At 53.3% G+C, this 14,644-nt stretch overlaps 1 protein-coding gene across 1 annotated transcript in view; it reads right to left on the reverse strand.

The window, feature by feature from the left end:
- Positions 1-462: 462 nt before the first annotated feature.
- The window catches only part of MAPKAPK2 (MAPK activated protein kinase 2), a 44,544-nt gene continuing 30,362 nt past the window's right edge, over positions 463-14,644 (reverse strand). Inside the window, exons 2-10 of the mRNA XM_026480729.4 lie at positions 5,651-5,790; positions 5,401-5,465; positions 5,099-5,178; positions 4,532-4,658; positions 3,883-3,958; positions 3,353-3,477; positions 2,972-3,057; positions 2,771-2,851; positions 463-2,176 (exon numbers count right to left, since the gene is read on the reverse strand). Of these exons, the coding sequence (XP_026336514.1) occupies positions 2,033-2,176; positions 2,771-2,851; positions 2,972-3,057; positions 3,353-3,477; positions 3,883-3,958; positions 4,532-4,658; positions 5,099-5,178; positions 5,401-5,465; positions 5,651-5,790 (924 nt within the window). The 3' untranslated portion in view covers positions 463-2,032. The remainder of the gene's footprint in view (positions 2,177-2,770; positions 2,852-2,971; positions 3,058-3,352; positions 3,478-3,882; positions 3,959-4,531; positions 4,659-5,098; positions 5,179-5,400; positions 5,466-5,650; positions 5,791-14,644) is intronic.

Here is a 14,644-nt window from a genome sequence, read left to right on the forward strand (position 1 = left end):
CCTAACCCCTATCGCCCCCTCCTGGAACTTTCAGGAACTACACCACCCTGCTCTCTTGGTCTCTCCCAGGATTTGAATCCAGAAACCCACGCCAGCAGGTCCCCTCAGGCTGAGGAGGCCAGCACCTGGCTGTGGCTACACAGGTCAAAGAATCATGTGCTGAGAAGCCGCTGGCTCCTAATTCAGTATTGACAAAAGAGCATGGGCTCCGCAACCCATGTTGCCACCCCACCCTGCTCTAAAGGAGAACAGCATTCATGCCCCTACTGCAGACCTGTCCTGGCCAGACCCCACACAGGACAGGTGCTCCCTCACCTAGGAGGCCCTTCCAACTTCTCCCCTCCCAGGACACCCAGATTCTGCCCTCCCAACATACAAACCCACTCTCCACGGGTGCGAAGAGGATTCATGGGGAGCGCGGGGTGGAAAGGCTGAGTCCCATGAAGGAAGAGCAAGAAAACCTTTCAACTATTAAATCTGTTTAGTAAAGACAATTTCGCTCATACAAAACAACAACAGTTTACAACAATCTGAGTGCTGGACACACCATCAGAGACAGGGAGGCACTGTGGGCACTCGGAGCCCTTCCCCCACGCGCAGAGAAGATCCGGACTGCTCCTCCAGCAACTCACTCCCAAGGGAGATGAGAGCTGAAGCGTTAGTGCCACCCCTGCCCCAAAAAGACCTTAGCATGGAGGACTTCTCCCCATGTTGCTCACTGATAGCGGGGGAGGGCCCTCCCGGCCTCCCCCTCACTGGCCTGGACGCACAAAGCTGAGTTGTTTGGGGTGGAGGTGAAGTGGCTAATGGGGAAGGGGCAGAGTCGGGACATCTTTGGTGTGAAGACTCCCCCACCCACCCACTAGGCCACAGTGGAAATTTGCAGGACCACACAAGTGGTGTCGCCTTTGCCCACAAGGGGTAGCTGGCCAATGCCTCCGGAGCCCAGGAGAGACGGCGAAATGCAGAAGCTCTGTGTCACTTCTAAACTGCCTGGGCTCCCCGCCATGAGCAAAGAGGAGGCCTGGTAAGAAGTGGCTAAAAATGTAGGAAAGATCAACAAGAACCGGTTACTAACGGCAGGAAGGAGGAGAGAGGCCACCTGGTAGATGAGCGCCTCAGAGAACTAGGACCGGCACTGAATGGGGGTAGGGGGCCGGGGGGCGGGTCCAGTCTTCCTGATCACTGTGCCAGTGCCTAAGTCACTCCCCTCCGCCTCCCAGAAGCAGCGAACGGGCAGGCCGCAGGGGGCCTGGCTCAGAGTCTGCATAGGTTTCTCAGGCACTCCGGCAGACCCCACACGGGCACGCAGGCCCAAGGAGGGGTAAGGTTCTCGAGCCACAGCAGGGCCCCTCTCTCTGCAGCCCTGCCTGCCCCTGGCCCCTCAAACGCACAGTCCCCGACAAAGATGCGGGCACACATACGCACGCGCACACAATCACACTCGCCTCTGTCCATCTGGCACATGGGTGACATCTGAGGGCTCCAACAGAGGTGGGTGGCTTCCTGGCCTGCCCCCCCCCCGCCCCCCCGCAGGGCCTTGAGCTCCGAGAATGCCTTGGCCAGCAGGGGCCTCAGGCTGTCGTGGGGAAAGACAGGGCATGTGGGACAACACAGGGACAGTCCCTATAACAGTTTCCACAACACACCCTTGAACCAACCCCAAACCCTTGCACATCCAGAGAGGAAGGGGTCTGGGTAAGAGGAGGCAGAGTGGGGGAAAAAACAATAAAAGAAGTTTCATAAAAATTCTAAGTCAAATTATGGATAAAATTGCAACATGAGCACGGGTTCAAGAGCATCTTGCCCCCTTCTCTCCACACGGCCCCTCGCCTCCCAGCCTCCCAGCCTCTCCCTCTCGGAGGTGGCGGGAACCAAGGGCAGGTTGCAGCCTCTGATGGGGTTCTGGGCTCCATGCCGCCAAGGAGGAGGCGAGGTGGAAGTGGACAGTTCTGTGTCTCTTCGTTTAAAAAATATATTCAGCTCGAGAGTTATTGCTTGTCCTCCAGTGGAGCGGGACGGGCTCAGAGGCTCAGTGAGCAAGGGCCGCGGCCTCCAGGGCCCGAGCTTTCTTACGCCTCTTCAGAAGGAGAGGATTGGATGCATCTTCAATCTTCTTTATCTTGATCTGTTCATAGTCGACACGCATTGTGGCCAAGGCACTGGTCATCTCCTCCTGGGGAGCGGAGGGTGGGTTCCACCAAGGGGGAGACAGGGGAGACAAGAGACACAAGGAAGGGTGGGGTGAGGGCAACAGGGGATGGGAACCAGGAGAGGACAGGCTGGTCAGTGGGTCCAGGGCTGCCAGCAGCTTTGGCCCCGGCGTGAGTCACCAGGGCCTGGCCACAACACTGCTGCTGCTCTCCCAGAGCCCCCCAGTAACCCTGCTGGAAGCAAAGAGCACTGGACTGGGAGTCAGGGGACCTGGGTTCTGGTCTGCCCCAGCCCATCACTAGCTGCGTGATCTTGAGTAGGTCACTCCCCCTCTCTAGACCTTAGTCTCCTTCTCTGCAAAATAAGGAGATGGTACCAGATAGTCTCTTGGGGCCCTCTGGGGAGCCAGCGCGCTGTGGGCTTGTAGGGAATCACCACAGCTGCGTTTAGTCTGAACAGAGGCCCCGGCCCAGCCTGGTCAGGGAAGTGGCTCAGCATCACTGCTCTTGTTGTAACAGAGACCCCTGCGGTGAGTGCGTGCAGACCCCCACTCCCCCCGGAGCACCCTCGCTGAGCCGCCTGCCTCCCCAGCCCCTGCAGCCAGTGGGTCCCTCACCTTGACGTCCTCCCACCGCTCCTTGTCCTCCTTCAGGACCCGGCTGGTGTGCAGTGGGGTTTGAGGGACCTTTGTTGATTGCTGGTGAGGGGGAGAAAACGAGTTCACGTGAAAGCCTGGGGTGGTGCAGAGTCGTGGCTGACCCCTGGACCTGAGGGACAGTCTCCACGGACCCAGGTCTCTGCAGCCCACCAGGCTTACCATGATCCAGGGGTGGTTCATGAACTCCGTGATGGTCATTCTCTGGGTGGGCTCTGTTTTCAGCAGGTTCCGGATAAGCATCTTTACTGTGGGGATGGGGCAGGGGACAGACACAGTTCAGGGGCCACACTCTCTCTCTTCTGCTTCCTCCCAAAGTTTTAAGGGAGAAACCAGATGTAGGGGTGGCGGGTGGTTGCAGGGAGGCAGACTGCCCGAGGAGCCGGCCCTGAGCCAGGCCCTTCACATAGACAGGAAGCACCCAGCAGGTAGGGGCACAGGTAGAGACCACGCACATGGACTGGACACCCACGGGTACACACACACGCACGCACGCACACACACACACACACGCATGTGTGCGTGCAGCTATGGGGTCCTTACCTTCCTCCGATACTTCTGACCATTCTGGGTTGGGGAACTCATACTGGCCCATTCGGATGCGACTCTTCATGCCCGGAGAGATGGCAAGACCGTGGTTGGAATAGAAGGGGGGATACCCACACAGCCTGGACCAAGAAGCAGGGGGAGAGGGACAGTGCTGGGCTTATTTAGGGGCCTTGCACCAGGAGCAGAGTGGGAAATGGGCTTCTGGTCAAGGCCATGGAGAAACTGGAACTCGTGGATTTCAGGCACAATATATAAAGTCAAGAACACGGCCCAGAAATCCAACACGCCAAGGAGCTAAACCACACATTTTCCTGTCTGTTAGCTAGTTTATCCCACCGCTTAGCCATCAGAATCCAATAAGCACTGAGAGAAGGGGACATGCAGGGGATTCCCAGGGAATCCCCCATCCAGAAGGGGTGCGAACCTTTGCTTCTTCCTCTTGTCCCAGAGAGGTACAGGCCTCCTTCTCCGTCCTGCCCCCGCCCAGCCCCAGCCTGCCCGCAGGCCGTCTCTGGCACACTCACAGGATGTACATGATGACACCCAAGGACCACATGTCACAGGACTTGTCATACTTCTCGGGACCCAGCACTTCTGGAGCTGTAAACCAAAGGTCAACGTGGGTAGGTCTGGCCATTGGAACACTGTGATACACCCCAACTTCTCTGTGGATCACGGTCCCCACTCCAACCCTTCAGCCCACCATGACGGTACCGTAGCTGGGGGGACGAGGGGGAACAGCTGGGTTTGGGTGGGGAAAGCAGAAAATCCTCCTCGAAGAGGAATCCTGAGGCTAGAATCTTAAGATGAAACAATTCCTGAACCTTTCCAGCCCATGCTGTCCATTTAATTTGACAAGCATAGGAGTTTATTCTGTGCCAATCAGCTAGGGCTCTAGAACAAAATCTATGCCCCAGACTCCATGGGGAACGTGAGGACAATGACAGCTCTTCTTGGGGAAATTACACGAGTGCACAAAATCCTGCCTATAATCTCCTGTAACGCCTCTGACCCAGCTTAACTCTGACAAGCCCTACTTCTGGGCAGGTCACATCAACGCCAGCTCCAGAAAGGGTCAGGACACAACAGGCCCAGTGGCCCCTGAGAGCTGTAGAGAGCACCTGAGAACAGCTCTGGGGAACGACGAGCTCCCCGGGCCTCCTCCAGACTTACCCACATAGTACGGCGTATAACAAGGAGTGGTCAAAGAGTTGTGGCTGGTGGTTTCCTTGGCAAAGCCAAAATCTGTGAGTTTCAGGATGGCGTTGGGCCTTTTGGAGGTGTATAGGAGATTCTCAGGCTACAGGGAGAGACAGACAGACAGACAGATAGCAGCTCCGCTGAGCCTGTGAAGAGCCCTGAGAATCAGACGGGGAAGGATTCCTGCCTTCCCTCATCCTTTCAACCATCATCTGTGCCCCTTGAAGGGCACGCCGTAAGGAGCGTCCCCGCCTTCTGAGGGCTGACAGAGTACTTGGAGATAAGAGACAAACACAGAGAACCACCAACAAACACCACAGGGACACAGAAACCGAAGGTATGACTGTGGTACTGACGAAGGAGGACCGCAGGGCTGGGCGTAGCCACAGAAGGCTTCGCTACTGGGTTTGGGGGTTTGCCCAGAGAGGGCCGATAATGGCACCCTGCCCTACTCTGCCCTCAGGAACCAGGCAGCAAGGATGTGGGGTCACCGTGGCCGCACCTCGGTCGGGGGGGAGGGGCACCTTGAACAGCGGGTACCTTGACATCCCGATGAGCAATGTTGATTGAGTGCAGATACTGGATGGCCTCACCGATGCTCTTCATGATTTCTGACGCTTCTGGAGCCGTGAGGTGGGAGACAGAAAGGAAGGCACAAGATGTGTTGTTAGGTTTGATGACCCAGCGCACTCAGTCCCCTCCCAAGCAGCCCCAGGCTCCCTACCTGCACCACCCACGCTAGAAACGGAGAAGCAAGGAGCTGGAGCAGGCAGCGGGCCCTGGAGCCCCCCTTCCCACAGCCCTGCCTGCCGAGGCCTATCCCCACAACAGACCCTTTCTACCTCTTTCCGTGAACGCTTGGTCTCCTCGGTCCTGGATGCGGCTAAAGAGTTCTCCACCATCCAAACTGAAACAAAGCCACAGTCAGATCTGACGGGTACGACATCCCTCCAGCCCTCTCCACTCCCCACTGAAAGAAATCAGCCGTGGCCATCTCCCGCTTCGGGGTGCAGACGTGGCAGTCCCCAGAGGTGAGGGGCCTGAGTGGGCAGTGGGGCAGGCTGGGGGAGGGGAACAGGCAGGGCTGCTTACCACTCCATGACGATCAGCAGGCACTTCCGGCCCGCGTACAGGTTCTCATACACATCCACAATCCGCACGATGTGGGGGCACTGCGAGGCCCGCCAGTGCAGCTCCACCTCCCGGCGGGCCTTGGGGCAATCCTGAAGCATCTGCAAGCCAAAAGGCCGCCTATATAACTGCACTGTCTCCACGGGTGGACAGCTGGCTGCGCCCGGCATGAGTCCATCCCAAAGCCCTGGCCCAGGTGCCCACTGACATCCCCACTGGTGGACCATAAACTCCTTGCTACTGCTGGGCCTCTACCAGCTCCCCTGGCATTTTCTCTGGCCTGTCCTAAATCCTGACTTAGAGTTTTACAGCTCCCTTCCCTCATCTAAAAGAAACCTAGAGATGACCCCCACGGGACCTTGACAGCCACACTGAAATCAGCCCTTGGACCATTCTGTCTGGGGGGGGCCCTTCCTAGCTATGGGGCTAGAAGGCAAGCAGCCGTCGGGCACTGGGAGACTGGGGGTAAAGGAGGCACTGAGGAGAAAGACAGACTGAGGAAAATGAATACCATTCTAGAAAGGAGCCTAGAGAAAGGAGAGACTCAGAATCAGTAAAAAAAAGGTACTTCCAAGATCCCTCAAAGTCCAGCACACCAAACCCAGAACAATGTGCTCTCCACCTCTGTGATTAATTTCATTCAACCAACCGACGGCCTAGGGAGTCAGCCTGACGGGGTCTGAATGCTGCTTCTTACTAGGTTTGCCACCTTGAGCAATTTCCTTAACCCACAAGCCTCCTTCCTGTGCCTTCTTCCATGGACCAGGGGGCCAGGGGCAAATGGAACCTGGATCCCTCACCAGCCTCAGGGGCTGAATCTTGACGAATCCAAGCCAGTCCCATGAATTCCTTTACTAGTGACTAGCTTGGAAACAAGCCTAAGACCCAACACTGGCCAAGAAGAACCTTGTAACAAAACTACTAGAGGCCTCTTAAAGGGAGCACAAGGGAGCTACAGCATCTTTCCCGCATAGGGCACCTGGAACCACAGCAGTCGCCTTAGCACCATAAGGGAGACCAGTGTGAAAGGACAAATCAGCACACTGAGGAAGGCAAACAGCAGACGTGGCAGCTACCTGGGTCCTTGCTGACACCAACGAGCATCGCTCAGGACTTGTTTTTGGCAAGATAATCATCTTTCCTTACTATCTAAACTGCTTTTAGTAGAGTTTTTTATTGCTCGGAGCCAAAGGCATCCTGGTCTACCCTGTGTAAAATGGGGGACAGATCTGTTGCAAAGATTAAATGAAACAATTCTGCAAAGTGCCCAGCAATGTGCCTGGCATATGCCCAACGAGCAGAGCTGTCAGAATAATTCAGACAAAGACCCTGACAGACTTACCACCTCTGTGGGCCCTCCAGACTAGCCCTACACAGCCCTGCACAGCTGGCGGATGCAGCAGGAAAGGCTCAGAGATCTGCTGGACAGGGCGGGAAGCTTGGTCAGAAAGATCACATGGCCAGGATGGAGCCAGATTACGGAGGGCAGCGAAAGGCACACGTAGGAACTTCCAGCAATGAAACTAGAATTCATCATGCTGCAGTCCGTGATATACTAGGCCTTTTCTAACTGTGCAACTGCCATTTTATGGGATGAGGAAACTGAGGCTCAGAGAAATAGTAAGTGTGCCCAGGGCTAAGTTCCTAGGGAAAGGCAGAGCCAGGGTTAGAATCCAAGCCTGGCAGGTTCCAAAGCCCAAGCCTTTTCCATGACACCACAAAGATTTAGGAAGAGGGGTGGAGGCCGAGACTTGTCAGTTTCAGACAGACAACTGCAGGCTGACCTTGCAGAGACGATCCCCAAATACGTCCCCATAGTTCCGTCTCCCAGGGAGCAAGCAGGAGGCAAGGGCCCCGTGGGGTCACACTGCCACCTAGTGGCCATCTGGACACACTGCATGGGTTCGGAGTTCTGCCACCAACAACTTTATTATGGACCAGGAAAAAAGTTTATTTTCCTTTCCCATACTTTAAGAAAAGCCGGAGGCGGCACTGGCCAATTTCATTTGCAGGTAATTCAACTCAGCAGGTATTTATTGGGTCCCACACTGTGCTGGATGCCAAGACGAAATAGAAAAGAGTCCCAATCTGAAAGAATTCAGGTGGGGGGGCGGGGGCTGTCAGGGTACTAAGGGAGGTAGACACGGAAAATACTTATAAGCCACTGAGATGATGTGCTATATGACTGATAAGCTCAAAGGGTTCAGAAGTAAAAGTTCTCAGAGCAGCCACATAAGAAAGCTCTCTCGCGCCCCCTACAGGTACATCGATCACTATGTGGCCCAGAGAGGAAGAAGCACAGTTGGCAGATTTACTCAGAGGCAACATGAGGTCATGGATTTACAATCAGTGGGGGACTTGGGCCCGGGTCTGGAACTTGTCAATATCTCCAATGACCCTGGAGAGGTCATTACCTTCCTAAGCCTGTTTTGCCTCTATACGTGAAGGGGTAATACCTACCTGGGCCCCTTCCTCACAGAGCCATTCTAAGCATCTAATGAAAGAATACCTCCGAAGAGTGCTTTGTGATCAGACAGGCACTCGTCACTGTAAGCCAGCAGCATCACTGCCACAGCACAGGGACCCTCTCCATCACCTCTGAGTTGAGGCTGGAGTCCATGACGAAGCCGGTACAAGTCACCAGCAAGACTACAGGCTGGGTTTATGTTTGCAGCCCAGTGACCACAACCTTAGTCACAGCGGTGCTCAATGAGGACATACCAAGGCCCAAACCCAAGGGCCCCTCAGTCCCTCTTGAACTCCGAGCTCGCACTCCAAGTTCTGCTCTTTCTGCCTTAGACAGGTTAGACCACGTGGCAAAGGAGAATTTGCAGTCAGAAAGCCTGGGTTCACATCCCACCTCCAGGCTCACACACAATTCTTCACCTGGTAGACGAGCCCCAGTATATCACACTTGGCCTCAGGAACCGTGTACACCTCACACTGCAGCTCTGTACGTCCTAACTTGGGTCAGGTAGGCCAACCTTCCTTTCTGAAAAGTTTCCTCATTTGTGAAATGGGATTAGATTTAATGAAATCAGTAAATTGGAAGGAGCAGTATTTTTAAATTCTAAAAGAAACACCATAATGTCCCAAGAAGACTGGCGCTTGGCATCCAGGTACATGTTTATCAGAAATCCCTGAATGGATATGAAGACCAACTCAAGCCATGAAAACAAGACCTTCAACTGAGTCAGGCAGGCCAGCAGGCTGATGTCATGGGAAGAGCCTGAAGAGCCAAAAGAGTTTCGTAGACAGCTGTGGGGTGCAGAAAGCCTGGAGGGAGCCTATCAAGAATGTGCTAATCTGGAGTACAGAGCTAAGTAAAGAACAGCAGCGGGGGGCGGGGGGGGGGGGGCTGAGCTCCAAGCCAGAGGAGACAGGGAATGAAACAGGATTCCTGAGGTGCTGTCAGGGGCCACCAGCAGCTTCAACCAGAAGCCAACAGAGTCACCTAGGAAAGGTAGGAAAGGCTCACCTCTCTGGCATGCACAAAGACAGCGGAGGCCAAAGGGCCCAGGACTATAGATCTCAGGAACCCAGACTGGAGGGAGTGAGGAAGGAAGGAAGGAAGGGGGGAGGGAGGAAGGGAGGAAGAAAGGAAGGGAGGGTCTTCCGAATAAGAAGCTGCACGCCTTAGACACAAAAAGCCTGGAAGGGTTTATGAAATATTTTAAGCCTGCACAAAGCATGGAACAGATACTGTGACTTGTCTCCACCCCCTGCACTTAGAGTCTGAAATTCTCTTGCACTGTAGAAAAGGTTAATTGTTGCATGTGCTAAATTGCAATGCAATAGGCAAGGCCACCTACCAAGTGTGGCAAGGGCCGGGGACCAGGCCACAGAGCCTCTGGGATGACAGTGGCAATGAGGGAGAATGAGGAAGACGTGGGAGCTCTCCCAAAACACTGTTCCATGCCTCAATTTGCTGGCACCTGAAGGGAAGAGGAATGGGGCCCCCAGTTCTGGTTGCTTATGGCCCTAGTATCCCCACCACCACCACCAAATCTTCCATCATGGGGCCACAGGAAAAGACTCGGGAGTAGTCAGCATCCTAAACCTAGCTGAGCCAGAGAAATGGGAAGAAACAGAGCCCAGGGCCTGAAGCACAGTTCACCAGCAACGAAGATAATGAGGACTGGATGGGAAGGAACAAGCCCTAGGCCCCAAGGGATCATCCTCTTCACAAGCTCTAATATTTGCCAGGTGTGTGAACTGGTGGAAGTCTCTAACCCCTCCGTGCCTCAGTTTCCTATCTGTTAAAATAGGATAATAACAGTACTCGCCTATATTAACTGAGGCACTTCATTAAACAGACGTACATCACGGAGATTACCAGGCGCAGAGCACGGCACGTGGTGAGCTGCACATTAGTATTTGCTGTTCTTATTATGCCCCCACTTCCCACCCATGCTGTTGCAGACTCCCACGGGGGTGGGCAGCTGGAGTCCCGCTAGCGACCATCTCATTTCAGGCATTACGAATAGCTCCAGGCACCGGGCAGAGGGGAAGCCAGAAGGCTGGAAGGGAGGCAGTCTTCGGTGTCCCAGCCCTGAGCTCTCCCTCTGCCTCCAGACACCACCTCAACTGGACAGCTGGGGGCGGGGTGCACTCGTCGTGAGAGAAGGAAGCCATCCCTTCCCAAGGCTGACTGGGAGCCAAGAGTGATGCAAAAGCCTGAGTCAGGCGCTGGGTGTGCTGCTGGTGCGTGGTGTGTCGTTAAACCGGACCTCCTCGGGCGCTGGCCGCAGGAGGTCAGCAAAGGCCCCGAGGGTCATACACCAGCACCCCTCCCGAACTACCGGTCAGGGCTGCGCTGGGTGTTCTGTGGGGTAGAGGGAAAGAGGAGGAGGATGTGGGCAGAGTCCCAGCGACCCCCCCGCACAGAGCAGGATCCATGGGAGCAGGGGAAAGGGAGCCCCTGCCCTGCGGTATGCTCTGTGCTAAACGGGTGCTAAGTACTCCAAACGGGGAACCCTCATACCCAGCAGCTGCCCGCGGCAGAGCTGCAATTTGATGCCTGTCCCCACCGCTCCGGAGGCTCCTTTCCACAGACCCCTGGTAAGGCAGAGGCACAGAATCTAACAAGACTGTCTGTGATATCAGTGCCGAAAATGGGGGCTGAAAACGTATATAGGCCTGAAGGTACAAACCCTTTGATCCTGAAATCCCGCTTTTAGAATTGTACCCTAAGCTACTCTCCTAGATGGAGCCGTAAGGCATGCGCATCCCAATCCCGAGTCAGTTACACCAACCAGAAACTGGGGGCCCAGCAATAGCAATCAAGACTTAGCTATACAATCAATCATGAAAGTGATGTTTGAACAGAACGTTTAATGGGGAATGGATTCCCGCGTGTGTTAGATACTCGGTCACTGCCGGTCACGGGCAGTAGTGGCACTCGCTGTTTTTTTCTTTGCGGCACAAATCCCAGTCTTAGTTTCCTTACACTGACTCATCAGAAAGTGTCTGATAGTAAGTGGAAAAGCCAAGTTACAACGCCTTATTATGTAGAGCACAGTTCTATATATTTATTTATACCTGGGGGGCCCGGCTGTGAAAGGAATGGCATTCATACTCAGTAAAATGCTAATCGGAATTCTATCTGAAAAGCAGGATGACAGTGACTTCATTTTTTCTTCCTTAGATCTTTATTTTCTAGGTGATGTACAATTAGCATTTGCACTTTTCAAAGAGGCAAAGAAAGCAGCTTAGCTCTCCAAATGTAAATCGGAGGCTGTCACCCACACCCCCAGGCCAGCAGGCCAGGGAGCAGAGGCTGGGGCTTCTCTGCCAGGCAGCTCGGCCTCCCCGAGCCCATGGCAGGGGGCTGCCGTCTTGGACTCTGGAGCGGGAAGGCAGCTCATGCCAGCAGGTGCAGGCTGCTGCCAGGCGGGACGTGGGGGTTGTGAGCAGACACTGAGAACTATAGCACAACCCGTTCCATCATCCTCTGTCCTCTCCAGCTCCACTCCGCCCTGACTTAGCCCTCCAGCTCCCCAGCTAGTGGGCCTCTGCGTCAGCTCAACCATCTCTACACCTCTCCTTTCAGCCTGAAGCTGGGCAACTGGACCCCACGGCCCTGTGCTAGTGAAAAAGGGAGGTGTGAGGAAGTCACAAGGACAACGGACCAGGACAGTGTCCTTACAACATTTGATCTCTCTTTGGCCCCTTCAAAGCCCCCATGCCTGGATCTGGAGCCAGGGAGGGAAACAGGGAAGAGACACACAGCACATGAGCTCACCCTCCCAGAATGCTATCGCTCAGCAAACATCGGAGGACCCAGTACGTGCCACACACTGTTTTGGAGAGTGCTGGGATAGAATAGATAACATAGCAAATAAGGCCTGTGCCCCATGGAACTTCCATATGAATCCAGGAGGTACACAATGAAAAAATTAAAAAAAAAATTTTTTTTTAAAGATTTTATTTATTTATTCGACAGAGATAGAGACAGCCAGCGAGAGAGGGAACACAAGCAGGGGGAGTGGGAGAAGAAGAAGCAGGCTCACAGTGGAAGAGCCTGATGTGGGGCTCGATCCCACAATGCCGGGATCACACCCTGAGCCGAAGGCAGACGCTTAACCGCTGTGCCACCCAGGCGCCCCTAAAAAATCATTTTTAAATTACAACTTGTGATCTGTGCGTAAAGGAACTAACTAGGGTTCTGCCAGCTATCAGCAATGGCAATAAGGGAGACTCTCCCACGGCCCCCCAAATTACTGAGAGCTGCTTACAGCCTGGAAACATGGTCACTTGTCTCCTTACATCTAGGCCAGCTCAGGAATATAAGAGATGACAGATAGTCTTGGTTGAACCGATTACCTCTACATCTATGGGGAAGGGGGGAGTATGCCCCCTTCTAGAACTTCTGCAAAGCTCAGTAAGGAGCTACTGATGGTCCTCCCCTAGAAAATGATCTAAGCAGAAATCTAACAGCAGAGTTTATAGGTTACTGAAGTAAAAGATACACAGAAGGACCGCATCAGGGCCCCTGGCTGGTGCACCCATTCTCAAGTATTTGGCTGGAGGTAAAAGTGGTTCTCTATTTGTTATTGGCTTTCATTATTGCGAGAGGGAAAAATCCCCACCAGGAACAAGGCTACAACTTACAATGGGGACTCCGGTACTAACAGCCTTGAGACGACCACACCACACTGCCCCGAAGACGAGCTGGACCTGCCCATGGTTCCCACCCTGTCTCTCCAGGACCTTCCCGGGGCAGCCACCAAGGGCCAAGGCTGAACGAAAAGGCCAGAAGCTTAAAAGCCACACCATAAATGACAATTAAAAATATATATATATTTGCAGCACATAATGGATAAAAGGCTAACTTAACTCTGGCAAATCAATTGTAAAAGATTAACGATCCAATATAAAAATGGCCAAAGAATAAGAACAGGCAGTTCAAAGAGAAAGGAACACAGATGGCCAAACGATTCTTGATGCAACTCATTAAGAGAGAGATGCTTATAAAAACAACGATAGTAATTTCACCAGAATGGCAAAAATGTTTTAATGTTTGACCAAAACCAAAACAAAATAAAACTCTTGGGTTTCTGCCAGGACTTGAGAGGAAAGGGCACTCTCTCATACGCTCGGGAGGGATCTGAACTAGTGCATTGTCTGAGGAATTTGGCCTATGTTTCAAAATTGTAAATGTTCAAACCTTGGACGAAGGCATTGCCAGCTAGGAAATCACCCTACAGATACGTTCCTGAAGCATCTTAATGGCCCCAAGCTGGTAACAACCTATGTCCACCACTTTACGGCTGGTCAGAGAAATGGCATGGGATTTGGTGTGCAGGCCGTGCAGGACAGAGGCAGCCCCGCATCCACGCTGCGGTGAGAAGAGGGCGCTCACACATGGGAGAGCAGACCAAGGACAGGATGACACTCTGGCTTTGTCATTACCACCCTAGTTTGTTGGGCGGACCTTCACTGGCATTACTTAAGTAACTTTTAAACTATATTCATAAAGGCAAGAAGCAAACACACCGAAAGGTTAATTAATGGTTAACTGTAAATGGTGGTAATATAGGTAATGTCTTCTTCTTTGGTGTGTTTTTTAAATTTTGAAAAATAAAAAAAGTACTGACCAGAATAGAAAATACAATACCATTTGGGTGGTTTTGTTTCTGAAGGTAGAGAGAAGGTATATGGGCTTGTAGATGCTTGTAACTTTTCTAGATGTATTTACCCTCCAAAAATGTTAAGAGTGTTGACCACCAGGGAGTAGGTGCTAGAGAGAAACTGTGTTTTTATTGTCCCCCCCCCCTTTTCATTTCCATGTGATATCTTCCTGTACTATTTGGATCTATTTCTTTTTAAAAATTAAGCCGAGGGGCTTAGATTCTAAGATGCAGGATGCCCCAGTTCTTACTTGGCCTCTGACCTGAGACAGGTCCCAAAGCAAGCCGACCTTCCTGCTAGCGAGGGAGGGGAACAGAGACAGGGGGTCCCACCCTGGCCACAGGAGGAAGAAGGACCTGGTGTGACCCTAAGTATGAGAGCTACCCAGCTGATGGAAAGACCTCACATCTTCCTGGAGAATACAACCGAAATACGATGAAGAGCAGGCCGGGGCCCCAAACCACCAGTGCTAACCACTTCTGACTTCTATGGAAAGGAAGGCTGCACACAGTGGGGACGTCAAGTACTCTGGAGTCTTAGGTAGGAAACTGAAAGACTGGGGGACACAGATATTTCTCCTTCTTCCAGCAGATGATGAGGACTTTGAAAGAGAAAGAGGAATTTTCATGCATACCACACCAACCAGGTGTCAGGTGCACTTTCTCTTTAGAAAATACGTTATACTTAAGCCTCCTCATAGCCCCGTGGAAGAGGGGCCGTTGCTGACTCCATTTACAGGTGTGGCAGCCGAGGCCCGGGAAGCAACCCGCCCAAGGGCACAGGGCCAGTCACTGCCTGCGCAAGAGGCAGACCCAGGTCACT

Source organism: Ursus arctos, unplaced genomic scaffold (assembly GCF_023065955.2).
Source record: "Ursus arctos isolate Adak ecotype North America unplaced genomic scaffold, UrsArc2.0 scaffold_2, whole genome shotgun sequence".
Classification (NCBI taxonomy): Eukaryota; Metazoa; Chordata; class Mammalia; order Carnivora; family Ursidae; genus Ursus; species Ursus arctos.